Source organism: Nematolebias whitei, chromosome 8 (assembly GCF_014905685.2).
Source record: "Nematolebias whitei isolate Nwh7 chromosome 8, NemWhi1, whole genome shotgun sequence".
NCBI classification, from domain to species: Eukaryota; Metazoa; Chordata; class Actinopteri; order Cyprinodontiformes; family Rivulidae; genus Nematolebias; species Nematolebias whitei.
The window spans coordinates 51,535,466-51,549,691 of record NC_056505.1 but is presented as its reverse complement, the minus strand read 5'-3'; the positions used below and the strand labels follow the sequence as shown (position 1 = coordinate 51,549,691).

The 14,226-nt window shown below is 42.7% G+C and overlaps 1 protein-coding gene across 1 annotated transcript in view; it reads right to left on the bottom strand.

Annotated features, from left to right (window-relative positions):
- LOC119413726 (amyloid-beta A4 precursor protein-binding family A member 1-like) overlaps positions 1–14,226 on the bottom strand; it is a 123,832-nt gene that overhangs the window by 90,232 nt on the left and 19,374 nt on the right. The window contains exons 2-4 of the mRNA XM_037680780.1: positions 3,105–3,250; positions 1,989–2,075; positions 1,027–1,212 (exon numbers count right to left, since the gene is read on the bottom strand). Coding sequence (XP_037536708.1) covers positions 1,027–1,212; positions 1,989–2,075; positions 3,105–3,250 — 419 coding nt within the window. The remainder of the gene's footprint in view (positions 1–1,026; positions 1,213–1,988; positions 2,076–3,104; positions 3,251–14,226) is intronic.

Below are 14,226 nucleotides of genomic sequence, written 5' to 3'. Positions count from 1 at the left end.
TCTCTCTCTCTCTCTCTCTCTCTCTCTCTCTCTCTCTCTCTCTCTCTATCTATCTATCTATCTATCTATCTATCTATCTATCTATCTATCTATCTATCTATCTTGGTGAAGAAACTGAAAGTAAAACTTAGTTAATTTTTCTGAACTAGATCTTGTGTAACTCTGAATGCCTTTAAAACACCTTGTGACTGCTACTTTCCTTCCCTCCTCAGACAACGTTGACATTATTTACATGAATTCTCCTGCAAGCTCCTTGCAGATATTGGACACTGTCTATTACGGTGTGCTAATATTCATAACAGACTGTAAATTTTCATATTTAAATCACTTCTCGTTCTGTTGCCTTGTACTTTGTATATCTCCTCCTATATGTCACTTCATGAGTGCAGCTACAGCGTGCGCTCTCAGGACAATTACCTGAAGTGTACCCTCAGTGCGGACCGAACTAAGCAAAAGAGCCTTCTCTTACTCAGCTTCTGTATCTTGGAACACCTTGCAAAAAGATCTGAAGCTCTCAGCCTTGACATCTCTAAGGGATTTTAAACAACTACTAAGTTCATGGTAAAAACCAATGCAGACATGTTCCTGTTTTTAGTATTTTACATCGCTTTATAATGTAGCTATTTTTTGCTTTGTTTCTTATATCATTTCTTCTATTTTTCATTTTTTATGATTGTCTTTTGTTGTCTGTACCTCATCTGAGTTCTTTGTTTAAAACAGATCTCTCTTGTAAATGAGTCCTCGTGGCTCAATGAGAATAACCTTTCTAAATAAAGGTTGAATGAATGAATGAGTATGCACCAGTTAAGTACCACAGTTATGTAAATGGTATGTTTCACATAAAGTTCCACAAATACCCAATATGCACAATTTAAATACCACAGACACAAATTCAGTATGTACCAGATAAATACCACAAGTGTGTTCCAAATACTTATCTGGAAGTACTTACCCGATAAGTACTTGTACTTATGGCAAGAATCAGGCTGTGTTTTGTATTGTTAACAAACATTGTGTTATACTTACATTATCAGACTCAAACAAATGGCAGATCATCTTGTACTGTCTCTTGTGGTCTTGACTTGGTTCTGAGGTCTCTGCATTCTCCTGGGAATCTTGCTGGGACAATCTTTTCCTGGCCATCAGAACCACAGAACTGCCAACGTCAGCTATGTAGGAGATGGTTCTCAGAGGTTGGTCCAATATGGTTTCCTTAAATCAAAGCAACAGTTAACACTCCCAACATCACCTATATCTGATGCAGGTATATGATAAGAAATCAAACAGAATGTTACTACAGCAAGCTTTGTATTTATATTATGTTTCAAACTAAGTGTTTGTTAAAATAATAAGGCATATGATTTAGTGCAGTCCTATCAGGTCCTTTGGTATGATTGTGTGCACCACACATTGAATACAGAGCAGATAAAGCAAAGGTAAGAGCTGTTTGAGGAGCTCATAAACAAGATAACATCCATGTTAAAGGTTACAAAGGCTACAAGACATGGTCTCAAAGCACCTCTGTGTGCCTTTGAACATAGATGACAATCTTGTTAAAAAATATAACGTTCAATGGGTGGTATACAACTTCCCAGGGCACAGACGCAAGAAGAAACGCATCCCCTGTTTGACCAGAGAGATGAGAAATTTAGAAACGAAAAAACATCTACAGCCATTCAAGCGGAAGTCAAAAGTAAAAAATATTTATTTTTACTTTTAAAAAGGTTACTTCCTGATTGCATTATCTGTTTTCAGATTTCCCATTTTCAGGGCCCTCAACAGCAGGTCACTTTAGAAAGGTGAATTTAGTTCTGTTTTTATATGCATAACTATAAATGTGAATTGTTTCCACTTGGATAGGTGTGACCTGAACTCTGAGGTTAAGTTTTTAAGTATGAATATAAACAACATTGAATGTAGGTGTGTTTTGAACCTGTGTGGAAAAAGCGAGATGTCACAAAGCATTGAGTTTCCATGCAGATTACTACCTGGGTGTCACCTTTCAGCACTTTGATTCTTTGAGTGGAGATGAAGAGGTCTACTTCTATTACGGGCAGCGATTCAGTCTGACCATCCTAAGCAAACACAACTTTAAAAACAGATTCGTGCCACATGTTTCAGGAAAACCAGATAATTTTATTGAACTTAACAACATCTTATTATTTATCAAAAAGATTAAGTCAGGTCTTCTGGATGGACTTTTCTTCTCATAGTGGATCAACCAGTTTGCTGGTGACAGATAAAACTAGCTGGAAAGGAGGACCATCTGTAATGGTCAGTGGTCCCCCGCTGACCCCTCATCTGCTCACACTTCTGCCCCTCATGCCATTGTTTCTGTTTCCCTACTGTGTTTTGCTTATCACCCATCTGTCATTGCTCACATCTGATCCTGTCAGTCAACAGTTCACCACACCTCCTCAGCCTAAGCACAGCAATCAGCCTTCATTCCATGCACCTGTTCAGCTCTCTATTTAAGCTCCATGCTCACTCTCCACCAGTGCTGAATTATTATACCTTTCATGGTCCCTGATATCCAGCCAGCTTGTTCTTGTTCATGCTTGATGTTCATGCCCTGTATTTGGATTTTTGACCTCACTTGTCTTGTGGATTTACTCTTTTGCCTGCTCCTCGTCTGGTTCTGCTCTGTCCTTCTGATCACGGTAATGACCTCTGCCTCTATGACCATGATTCTCGGATCACGCTGTTTGGATTAATTTTTGGACCTCTGACTCCCTGTGTTTGACCCCTTTGGACCACGACCCTGCATTGCCCCACTTTCTCTCTCTATCTATTAAAATTGGACAGGAGCCTCCAGCAACCAGCAGCATAATAAATAAAAACTGTTCTTGTTTTTGCACTCCTGTGTCTGGCTTATTAAGAATCCGAAAATCCGAACGTGACTGATTGTTAGTACCCTGATGGCCGCTTACTATTCAGAGGGCTGAGTGATACTAGCAATAATCTACATTAGATGTTAAACGTTTTCTTGATATATGAACCCACTGAATGTTTGCATTGACATCAGACATAATAACACAGGAACCTCATGAATTAAAGTCTTGTTTATGAACTGGTTTCTGGAAATACATCATGTCTGTGTTCACCTTGATGAGTCGAACTGCTTCCTGTGCTTGCATCATGCGGACGTTCTTAGATGGTGTTTTTTCTGACACCAGCTGAGTTGAGCCCAAATAGCTTGCTGCAAACAGGATTCCATCAATCAGATCCTCTGGATCACACGGACCTGGTACTGAAAAGTTGATTGATTCAGACTACTTGAAACATGATTTATAATAAATATTGTTTAAATCAAATACTAAGTTGGCAAGTGCAGTATATTGAATAAGAAGTTGAAAACCAAGCAAATGGAAATATACAGTCTATGTACTGTTGTTAGGGATAAAATAAACGATGATAAATTGTGGAAAATAACATAATATGGGTTGATGAATATAAGGTTTAATTATGAATTATGGAAAATAGATCATATAAAGATGGCTAGAATTTCTGTTAGATGTGTAAAATAGGCCATAAGCCGATAAATATCTTTTTAGTGACTGCTAATTTTAAAATCAACATGACACTTTCTGATGTCAGTAAGAAAATAGTTTCTTATAAGGCCTTTTAATGAAAAACAAAACTACAACCTCAAAAGTTTTTGTTCAGTTAACTAAGATCAACAATAAAGTTAAATTATAGTTCACATCATTTGAGCATGTGTGGGGATTATAAAATAATGAGTCAAAGAGCAGTTTAGTAGGTCAGAATGACTTTAGTAGAGCAATCTAAAACTTGATCACGTGATGGGTTACCAAGGGGATAATCTGAGTCTTGCAGTCTTTGTGAGATTATGTAGGTTGGTGCTTGGAATGTGTCACATACTCAGTGGAAAGAGATGACAGCTAATGTGGGCCTGATTGATTGAACAGGGACTTCAGAGTCTGTAAGGTGTTTGATTGGATAGAAATTGAAAACAGGACGTTACGGGATGGAGAAAAAGTCTATAAATGTGGGAACAGAGGTGACACACGGCAGAATTGTATTGTACGGGGGCCCCTTGATGTGGGATAATATATATCCAATTCTCTCCTGTTCATGCATTTTGAAGTCTGTAAAAATAAAGATGTTGTTTAATTCCGACACAAGCGTGTGTTCCTTCCAAGCACACAACCTGGGTGGGGGAAGAAGAGAAGGATCTTTGTTTCCCCTTACAAATGGGGGCTCGTTCGAATGGAAGAACCATGTCCGCAGTTTTGAGTGGAACCCAATCAGGCCCCGATCGATCCGGTGTGATACGCTTCAATCGTAGACCGGCCTGAAAAAGGTAAGCAGAGCCCTTTTTTGTAAAAAATCTGCACTTTTTAATACGATTGAAGCATGACACACACAGATTTTCTAAATTTTAAAATGTGTGAACAAAATATTTAGCAAGAAGTTGGACAAGTCCAGGTTTCAAGTTTGAGTCCTGAACCTGATGAATATGGTGAATATGAATATGGTGTGGTGATGTTGGGAAATTAATAGAAGTTTGAGTCTTCGACACCTCGTACGGTCAGCCAGTTGGAGTCTGGCTGAAACTTGAGGCGAGTCCAAGGTGTGGCAGCCGTGGTCAGTTCTGACGAGAACGCCGGTCGCTGGGTTTGAGAAAAATCCCGAGGAAGATCAGGACCCTCGAAAATTCGGTGTAGTGTTCAAATTTAAAGTATTTGGTACCGTGAGGTGATAAATAAAAGTGCAGGTTCAAGTCCTGAAGTAGAGGAACATGTTGTGGCAATGCTGGGAAATTCTGATGTGGTTTAAATCACTGGTACTCAACCCCCGGGTCGCGGACCAGTACAGGTCCCTGGGTCAATGGGTTCCGGGCCGCATAGAAGGGGGGGGGGGGTTATTTTGAAAAATCACTGGATACTCTCTACCACATCAGTCTATGACTCACAGTTGACGCAGGTCAACTTACACAAGTGGTTAGTTTCAGTTTCTGCTGGGTGCATGTGCAGACCAGTTCTACATTGCTGCTGAAGAACAAAGCAATTCAGCTACGTGGTCTGCAGCAGACAGGTGGAGGTGTGCAGCCGTATCTGCCATTTTGAAGGATTACACTGCATATTTTTCAACCCGCCTGACAAAGATTGACTATAAAACTACAACTAAATAAAACTATAATTGTAACAATCTTCCTGATATCACATCAGAGCTGTCGCTTCACATTTTTGCTTCATCTCAAAAAATCTCTGCTCCTAAAAGTTCAAAGTCATGGGTAATTTTATTATAAAACACAAAAATATAATTAAATGTTTTGCACTAGGCATAAGTTCCTGTGCTTTTGTGAACAATCTGATGTGTGAATCACTGCAGGAGTTCTCTGAACTTTCACCAAACTGATAAAACAGACGATGATCTCAGCTCATGAAGCTGTTTGTCGTGCAGTCAGAGTATTTGAAGCAAAAAATGTTTTAAATGTTTGTAAAATACACCAGAATGCAGGAAATGACATCTACTTACTCAAAATTTTGTTGGAGAAAACCCCCAGACCACACAGCCCCCCCACCCTCAGGTCCGTGAAAATATTGTCTGACGTCAAACCGGTCTGTGGCACAATAAGGGTTGGGGACCACTGGTTTAAATGAATTAAATGTAATGTTGATTTATATTGACTGCTGAATAAACTGGTGAAGAGCCAGATAGAGGACAGCTGGATTGTTTGATGTCTGGATTAGCTGGCACAGTGAAAATTATTGAGATGTTTTAACTAAAAAGTATATGAGATAGTGGTTAGAGTGTGGTCGTAATGTTTAAATGCTTGTGGCATGATTGTGTGTATGACCAAAACAGTGATAGTTGTTAGAGTGGGTCTGATGAACTGAGCAGCTGGGTGGAGTGCGGGGCTGTTATGGTGATCGTTTCACTGCTTCTTCTCACCCTGGTTGCCAGATTCAGTCACGTTGTCCCGTTTGTTTGTTTCTTTGCACACCTTGTGTGGTTTAACCTGGTTACGATGTACCCATTTAACAGTTGGCTCTTTTTGGCCTTTACTGATTTTTATCTGATAGACAACTGGAGACAGTTTGTCTGTTATCAGATGGGGTCCAGTCCATCTGGGCATCAGTTTACGGGCGAGAGTTCCGGTCCCGGACTCTCTTCTCCCAGTTGTGGGGGCAAACGTGTAGTACCAGACCCTGTCTCCCACTTGGAGTTCCTCGTGAGAGGCCTTTTGGTCGTAGTACGCTTTGCGTCCTTCAGCTGATTTTTCCAGGTTTTTCTGTGCGAAAGCAAAAGTGTTTTTAAGGTGTTTTTCCAAGTCTTTCATGTATTGTTGCGTAGTGTAGGCTGTTGCCATGGCAGCATCGCCTGGTTGGTACAACAGGTGTAGAGGGAGAGTCATTTGTCGACCCGTCATCATCTCGAAAGGAGAGATGCCAGTCGATGTGTGTGGAGTGGCCCTTATGGCCATGAGGACCAGAGGGAGTTTCACGTCCCAGTCCTTGTGGTTTGCGGCTACGTATTTTTTCAAAATACTCACCACAGTCCTGTTTGCTCTCTCAACCTGGCCTGAAGCCTGTGGGTGGTAGCCAATATGGAAGTTGGCTTTGACGCCTAGCGTCTTCCACAGTTCCTTCATTACTTCACCTGTGAAGTGTGTACCTTGGTCTGAGTTCACCCTGAGGGGAAGTCCAAACCTTGAGAATACATGATTCATTAATAACATAGCAGTGGTTTGTGCTATGTCATTAGGGGCTGGTAGACATTCTACCCATTTGGTAAACGCGCAGGTTACCGTGAGAAAATATTTATTTCCTCTAGAGGTCTTAGTGAGTGGTCCGACCCAGTCAATCTGGAGGTCCGACCATGGAAATGCAATGCCTCTACTATGCAGTGGTGCTCTGTGAAGTGGTCTGGATGGTTGAAACTGGCCACAAACCAGGCACCCTTTTATGTAGTCTTTGACATCCTTTTTCATTCCAGGCCAATAAGCAATCTGTTTTAATGCTTTCAGCGTGGCATTGTCACCCTTATGTCCTGCGGACGGAAGGTCATGTGCATGGACTAACATCACCCCCCTGTGGTCATGGGGGACCACGAACACAGGTGAGGCCGTCCGTCCATGAGCAAAAGTTAGGATGCCCTTGAGTAGTTTTAGCTGTTTGCGCAGCTGAAAGAGGACTTTGAGGTCTGGATTGGAATCCAGTTCACCTTTCGATGGAGTGTATTTGTCTGGGTCAGTCAGATACAGCATCATCGAGTTAATTGCAGGATCCAACTTCTGAAGTTGGATGATGTCTGGGTCAGTCAGCATTGGGCGTACAGAAACTGTGTTATCAGCAGGTTTAGCTGCAGCTTGTGCACGTGTGACTGCCATTACCTCAGTTGTAGCTTGTGACGACTGAGTGTTGAGTAGCCAGGAGGGGTCGAAGGACCACGTGGGTCCGTCCACGGCTCCTTCCTTGGCTAAGGAGTCTGCAAGGTCATTGTAGTGCTTGTCATCGCCTGGGACTCTGGAGTGTCCTGGAACTTTCTTCCAGAAGATCTGTAGATCATGTGATGTCACTAAGTGATCACATGTCATGAAAAGCTCTTTGTGTTTTACCACCTTTTTGTTGCTTGTGAGAAAACCGTTCTGTTTCCACAGAGCGAGATGACACAAGAAACTAAGTCGAGCATAGTTAGAGTCAGTGCAGATGACTAGCGTCTGGATGGAGCGTTCCACCGCTATCCATAGGGCTATTAGGATTGCTGCTATCTCAGCGTACTGAGAAGACTGAGAGCCTAATTTATAGCCAAATGTGACCTGTTCTTGGTCCTGGAGGAGTACTCCTCCAACACCTGCTTTGCAGATTGTCTCGTGGTGGAATGAGCATCCATCCACGTACATTGTTGCCATATCTTTACAGATATTGCTATCAAAGAAGTGGTGATTTGGGTCCTCAGCAGCTGAGGGTTTACTCACAACCGGCTGTTGGGTGGCAGGTACATCCTGTGTACATTCTTGGCAGATTGCCAAATCAGTGCCCAAGTGCGACTTCTTATTTTGACCGTAGCGGATGTCTAGGTTAAAACTTTGAAGTGCCATAAGCCATGTGGCTACCCGTGAGTTTGTCACCACACCATCTCTGATGCGTTGGCTGTTCAGAAACGTTACTGGCTGATGTTGTATCTCAACAATAATCCTCTGTCCACCAATATAGCAGGATAAATGTTTCACTGCCCACACAGTGGTCAATAGAGCCTTCTCACAGTCTGAATACCTTAATTCAGGGCCTGCCATCATTTTGCTGGCCTAGGCCACAACACGCCTGTCTTTGTCGTGTATTTGGTACAGACCTGCACTCATGCAGTGAGTTGAGAAGCCCACTTCCAAGTAGAACTCTTTGTTGTAGTCTGGGTAGACTAGACATGGGGCTAATTTGAGCCTGTCTTTGAGAGCGTTCATTGCCTGCTGCTGTGTATCAGTCCAGACAAAAGGAACATCCTTCTTTAAGAGTTCAGTCAGTGGTTTTGCGAGATCCGCATAATGCTCTATGAACTGGCGAGAGTAATTACACACTCCCAAGAAACTCTGTAGTTCTTTGAGATTGGTTGGGACTTTGAGGTTGTCTAGGCCTTGGGTGCGAGTCAATTGTGGTTGTACTCCGTCTGGACCTACTAAGAGGCCAACATAGTCCACCTTGGTTCTGCACCACTGGCACTTTGACAGTGAGATTTTAGCACCAGCAATTGTTAGCTGATTTAGGACGTGGTCGATCTCAGCCAAATGAGAGTCCAGTGTTGGCTGCCTCAAAAGGATGTCTTTCACGTAGATCAGTGTCCCACGCTCGTGGGCGTCTGGACATGCTTCGTTCAAAAAGATGTTGAACTCTGCAGGTGAGTTAGCGTAGCCAAAGGGACACCTGGTGAAGGTGTATTGTCGGCTGCCAAAAGTGAAAGCTAGTTTGTGTTGGTCCTCGGCACGCACAGGGATGGTCCAAAAACCAGAGGCGACATCGAGGGTCGAGAAGTACTTACCATCGGTGACCTTTGGCAGTTCCTGATGGAGCTGAGTCATTGGCCACCTGGATAAAGGTACTTGTTTATTTAGCTTCCTGTAGTCTATGGTAAGTCTCCACTTACCATTTGGTTTTAAAACTGGCCATAAAGGCGCAGAGTAGGTGCTATTACATTGTCTGATTATACCTTTGACCAAAAGGTCATCAATGATCTCCTGGACAGGCTGGTGTGCTGCCAGAGGGATCTTGTATTGTCTGACAAATGTTGGCGGTGCGTTGGGTGGGGTTGGGATTCTCACTGCGTGGAGTGAGGTCAACCCACAATCTGTTGAGTCAGTTGAAAATGACTTTTCATATTTTAGAAGAACTTGGCGAAGTTTGTCTCTTTCTTCATCAGATGTCAGAGCGTCGGCTTGGGCGACCACCTGATCAATCTGTGATGAGACTGATAAGGGTTCTTGCTCCTTGGGGAGCTCCAATGAATCCCTTTCTGAGTCGTCGGGCCTGTCTATGGGTAAGACACCATAGGTTTGAGGTCCTTGGTCGACGTCATCGGTTGAGAAAAGGGCTATGGCCTGTGTTGGTTTTGTGAACCATACTGGCCCAGCTTCTTGACTCGGTACCAGATTGTCTGGGAGTCCTCCCAGAAATGGAATGCCTAGTTCAAAATCATGAAAATCAACGGAGATCAACCATCCTAGCATAGTGTTTTTTGGGATCAACACCTCATCCATGCCTGTGTTACACACAGCAATAGATGTGGTCCTGGAGTCAAGACTCATTTGGTTCGTGGCTTCCACGGACAGTCCCAAGTTGAAAAATGCAGGAGAGGTTTGAAAATATGCCTGTTTATGGCTAATAGCTTGTCCAGCTATGATGTGGATTCGCACCATTAGGTTAGTCACCTGAGGTGGTACTGTGGTGGTTTGGTTGCTAGCAACCTGGCAGGCCTCTGGGATGGTCTGCCCAGCCTTAAGGTTTGCTGTGTCTAGCACAGGAGGATCCTTTGTGGCTGGTTTTAGGGACCACAGCACCTTGTTGATGGTGTCCACGTGGACACCCAACCTTACCAAAATGTCAGAGCCTATGTAGGATGCATGTGGTAAGTTTTGGATAACGAGAAACGGGTGAACCAGTTCTCGTTGGTTCCAGTTCAGTTTTAGGTTAATGACTCCTTCTGCGGTCATTACCTGTGAACTATTGGGAACTAATGGAAAGCGGAAAGCTTTTTAAATTAGTTCTAGACCAACGTGTTTGTGAACCAAGGTTTCATAGAAAGCTCGGTTAATTGCTGATTTATCTGTCCACAGAGACAGAACAGCATCGTTGGTGTGGGACCCTTGGATCTCTACACCTTTAACTACCAGTGGTAGGTAGTATTTGGTGGACTCTGACTGCTCCAGCTCACAGAGGAGGCTGTCTTGTTGGGTCAGAGTTTGGACCACTTGGTGGGTCTGTTTGGTTTCACATGATGTCAGAGGAGTACTCACCGGGCTCGTGTCCTCGGCTGAGGAGTCCTTTGCGCCTTCCGTGGTACCTGCTGTTGGGCAGTCTGTGTTACACTCCGGAGGCGTATCTATTGGCAGTGGTTTGCTCACTTTGGTCCACATTGTTTGATCACCATAATCTATAATCGCGTCGAAGCGATTTATAAAATCCTGGCCAACCAAAAATGGGAATGAGTCAACACGAGACACGTGTACCGGGTGGTACAGTGTCATTTTGCCAATCTGCATGTGAACCATTGCTATAGCTGTCAGGGTTGTTCTCTTCTCTGAGAGACCCTGCATTTCTATAGCACAATCAGAGAGAGGTATTATCCTGTTAACACCGGCAGCGGCTGTCCTCAGCTCCTCGAACAGTTTAGCTGACACAATTGTTATGTCTGCCCCACCGTCCAGAAGTGCTTCGTGTGTGAGGACACCTTCGAGTGTCACTGACAGGTACGCCTTTTTGGCGGCCCCCTTTCTGATAAAGTTACACAGAAACCTCTTGGGTTTTTTCTGACGCTTCTTCATGCGTTCAGAAGTGCTTGTGTAATCTTGGTTTGTCTGAACCGTCAGCACGGCAGTAGCTGTTTCTGTGTGTTCAGCTTGCGATGACTCGTCATCGTTTGTGTGTGTGTTTACCCCCCCTTTCTCCGATGAGGGGTTGTTTGAGGCAACAACAGCAATGTCTTGGTGTGTTCCACCGACATCTGTAATGTTGTCATTCACACCCAGGGATGTAATAGTGATTACATCACTGCATAGTGCTCCAGGTCGGCTTCCCTTGTCAGTGTGTTTCAAATCTTCTAACATTTCGCGTAATTTTTCTGTCTCTTCCGAGCTCAGAGGTGTAGGGCCTTTTTTCTGGAACCTTTGTGATTTTTTCGCCTCGGTACGTTTCGTCCGAGGTGGGAGGCGGCGAGGTACGTCTTTTGGGGGTTCCTTTCCGGACGTCCCCTGATAATATGGGTCCTCTCGGTTCCCATATCTTTGCGTCCTACGCACATCCCATTTACGATAATCACGTTCATCCTCTGAAAGAGGAGCCTTTTTGTCCCGGCGTGCACCTTCATTACGTGGTTTGTTAGTTTGAAAATACTGCTTTTTCTCGCCTGTTTTAGGAGGAAGTGGCGAAGCACGCCTTCCTTCCAGTTCTAGGGAGTGGGGTTTAACCTTTACACCAGGAAACACTTCTATGGGCGTCTTAGCATGAGAACATGCCTCGAACACATTCACAGCACACTGTTTAATCTCACTGATGGATTTTTCTCTGAAATTTGCCATCATTTGCACTGATGTTTTAAAATCAGTGTGGAGATTTTTGCTGAAAACAAATTTAAAACCTTCTTCTTCTTCCATCCCGGTTTCATTTCTGTTACCAAAATAAGCTTGGAAGATTCTTTTGTAATAAACTTTTGGATGTTCAGTTTTGCCCTGCGTGACCTTGTCAGCGGCTGGGAAACCAGCAGGTCCCGTGCAGGAGTCGTACTCTCTGATCAAAGCTTCACACAGAAGGTTGTAATCCTTTCTCGTTGCATCAGGTAGACGCTCGATGAAGGTGAACACCTCTCTGTCTGAAGTGAGCCTTATCAGACTGATCTTATCCTCAACCGTAGCATTAGGATAAGATCTCAATCTGAACTCAAGATCTCTGAGGTACGCTTTTGTTCCAGATGAACCCATCGGTCCAGGTACAAAGCGTTGTACATATTTTGAGATTTTTTGCAAATCATCCATTGAAGGAGAAAGTATCAACGATCTCACTTGCGTGGTTGGTAGTGGGGGTGTTTCTCTACCCATATGTGTAGGTGTTTGGATGGGCTTAAAAGCACGAGGTGTGTAATAGATTTTTGGAGGTTTTGGTTGATGATCCGGACTCTGTTCACGGTCTTCTCTGGATTCCAGACAACCTTGCGCCTCGTCATTACTTTTATTTGTTGCCGCTCTTAGTTTCTGCTCACATGCTTTTAAGCGTTCCTGTGATGTTTGAAATTCACCTTGTAAATGCATATATTGTTCCAGCAATGCTTCTTTATCCACTCTGCGTTTTTCCAGATCTATTTTTGCGAGCTGCAACTCTTGTTGTAGCTGTTCATTGTCTGAACACACAGCTTGGTACTCACGGTCTTTATCCCTAATCTTGTCATAAGATTGAGCTTGTAATGACGTCCGAATATCTGAGAGCTCCCTCTCATGTGTTCTAGACAGCATGACATTGCGTTCAAACTGTTCATCCAATTCCGCTTTAAGAAGCAGAGAGATTTTTGCTAACCGTTCCTAGCTAGACTTTTTACTCTCTGACACTGTGGCTCCTTCTGCCAGACTTTTCAGTTCTTCCTCTCTTTGAATTTCATCAAGTTGTTCTAATTGTTCTAATTGCTTACCAATAATTGAATTTGTTAAAATATGTAAAGCCCCCAAAATGATGTCATCATGTGATTGGGAGTTGAAAAGGTCAACCTCTCCTTCTTCTTCTGCCATTTTCTTCTATTTAAAAATTAAATAGTAAGATGTGGGGTTTTTTTTTAGGTGGTAACTTAAACAGAAAAGTTTCTTTTTCCTGATAAGTTTACTCTTATTTAGTGATTTAGCAATTAAACGTGTATTATCTTTCCAGCAAATGAGTAAACTTTATCAACTCTGTGAATATCTAAACTGTATCTTTTAAAAAGTTTCTAATTTTTATTTTGCACCTCCATCAGAGGAAATTACCAGTGAATAAAAATGTGTTGGTAAATGCCTTTCTGCATAAATACCTTAATTACTTTTTAAATGCAAGATAACAGTGATTATTCAACTTGAAGAACGTTTATTAACTCATCAAATTCGTCTTACAGAAAGTAAACGCGTTTAATTTCACTCAAAGTCACCTAGAAGCGAAGTGAAACTGTGATATCAAGTTTCCACAGGAGGGGGGAGTATAACCCTGCTTTATTTTAACCCAGACACTGTTAGTGATGTCCAGTAGGAGTCGCTATGACTTCCTGTGGCATCCGGTGATATCCGGTCGTTAGCTGTTAGCTTAAAATTAGCATCGGCTAGCGTGGTCCAAAAACACCATTTAGTGACGGATTTCAAACTCAAACGTGGCAAAATTTCAGCGATTAGAGCTTCAAAGAAACGGGCAGCGGATTAGAATGCAACTTTAAAGCTTATTTCAGCTTTAAAAACAGATTGAAAATCCCTATGAAAACGAGTTTTCATTTCCGGGTCACGTGACTGAATCTACCAATGACAGAGCAACAACGGGGTGGGCTTTACGACCTGACACGTCAGAGGAAGTGACACAGCCACGTCACTCACTTCTCAGCGAATCAGAGCGCTCCACAGCAGCTGATTTCAACCAATCACGCATCGTTTTTCCAACTAGCATGTTAGTGTTAGCCTGAAATAGTTCGTCAACTTTTCGTCTTTTAAACTGTCAAAATGCATGTAGTATGTCATATATGGATATATTCATACATTTTTCACGAGTTCCTCATCTTTCTGACTGTGTAAATGTCGTGCGTTGAGTTTAACAGAAATGCGAACGAGAGACGTTATTATCTTTGACCCATCAAATGAATGCGGTCATTTATTTTCAGAATCAAAGTTTAACATCAAACATTTACATTAATTTGGCAAAATATGAAAATAATAACAGACAAGTTTCACAAATAATGAGCTTCAATCACGCGGCGGTGATTGAGGACTTTGCTTCAGATATTTCTAAAATATCTGTACTGATTTTATGAGAAAGCAGAGTTTAAGATGGAGAT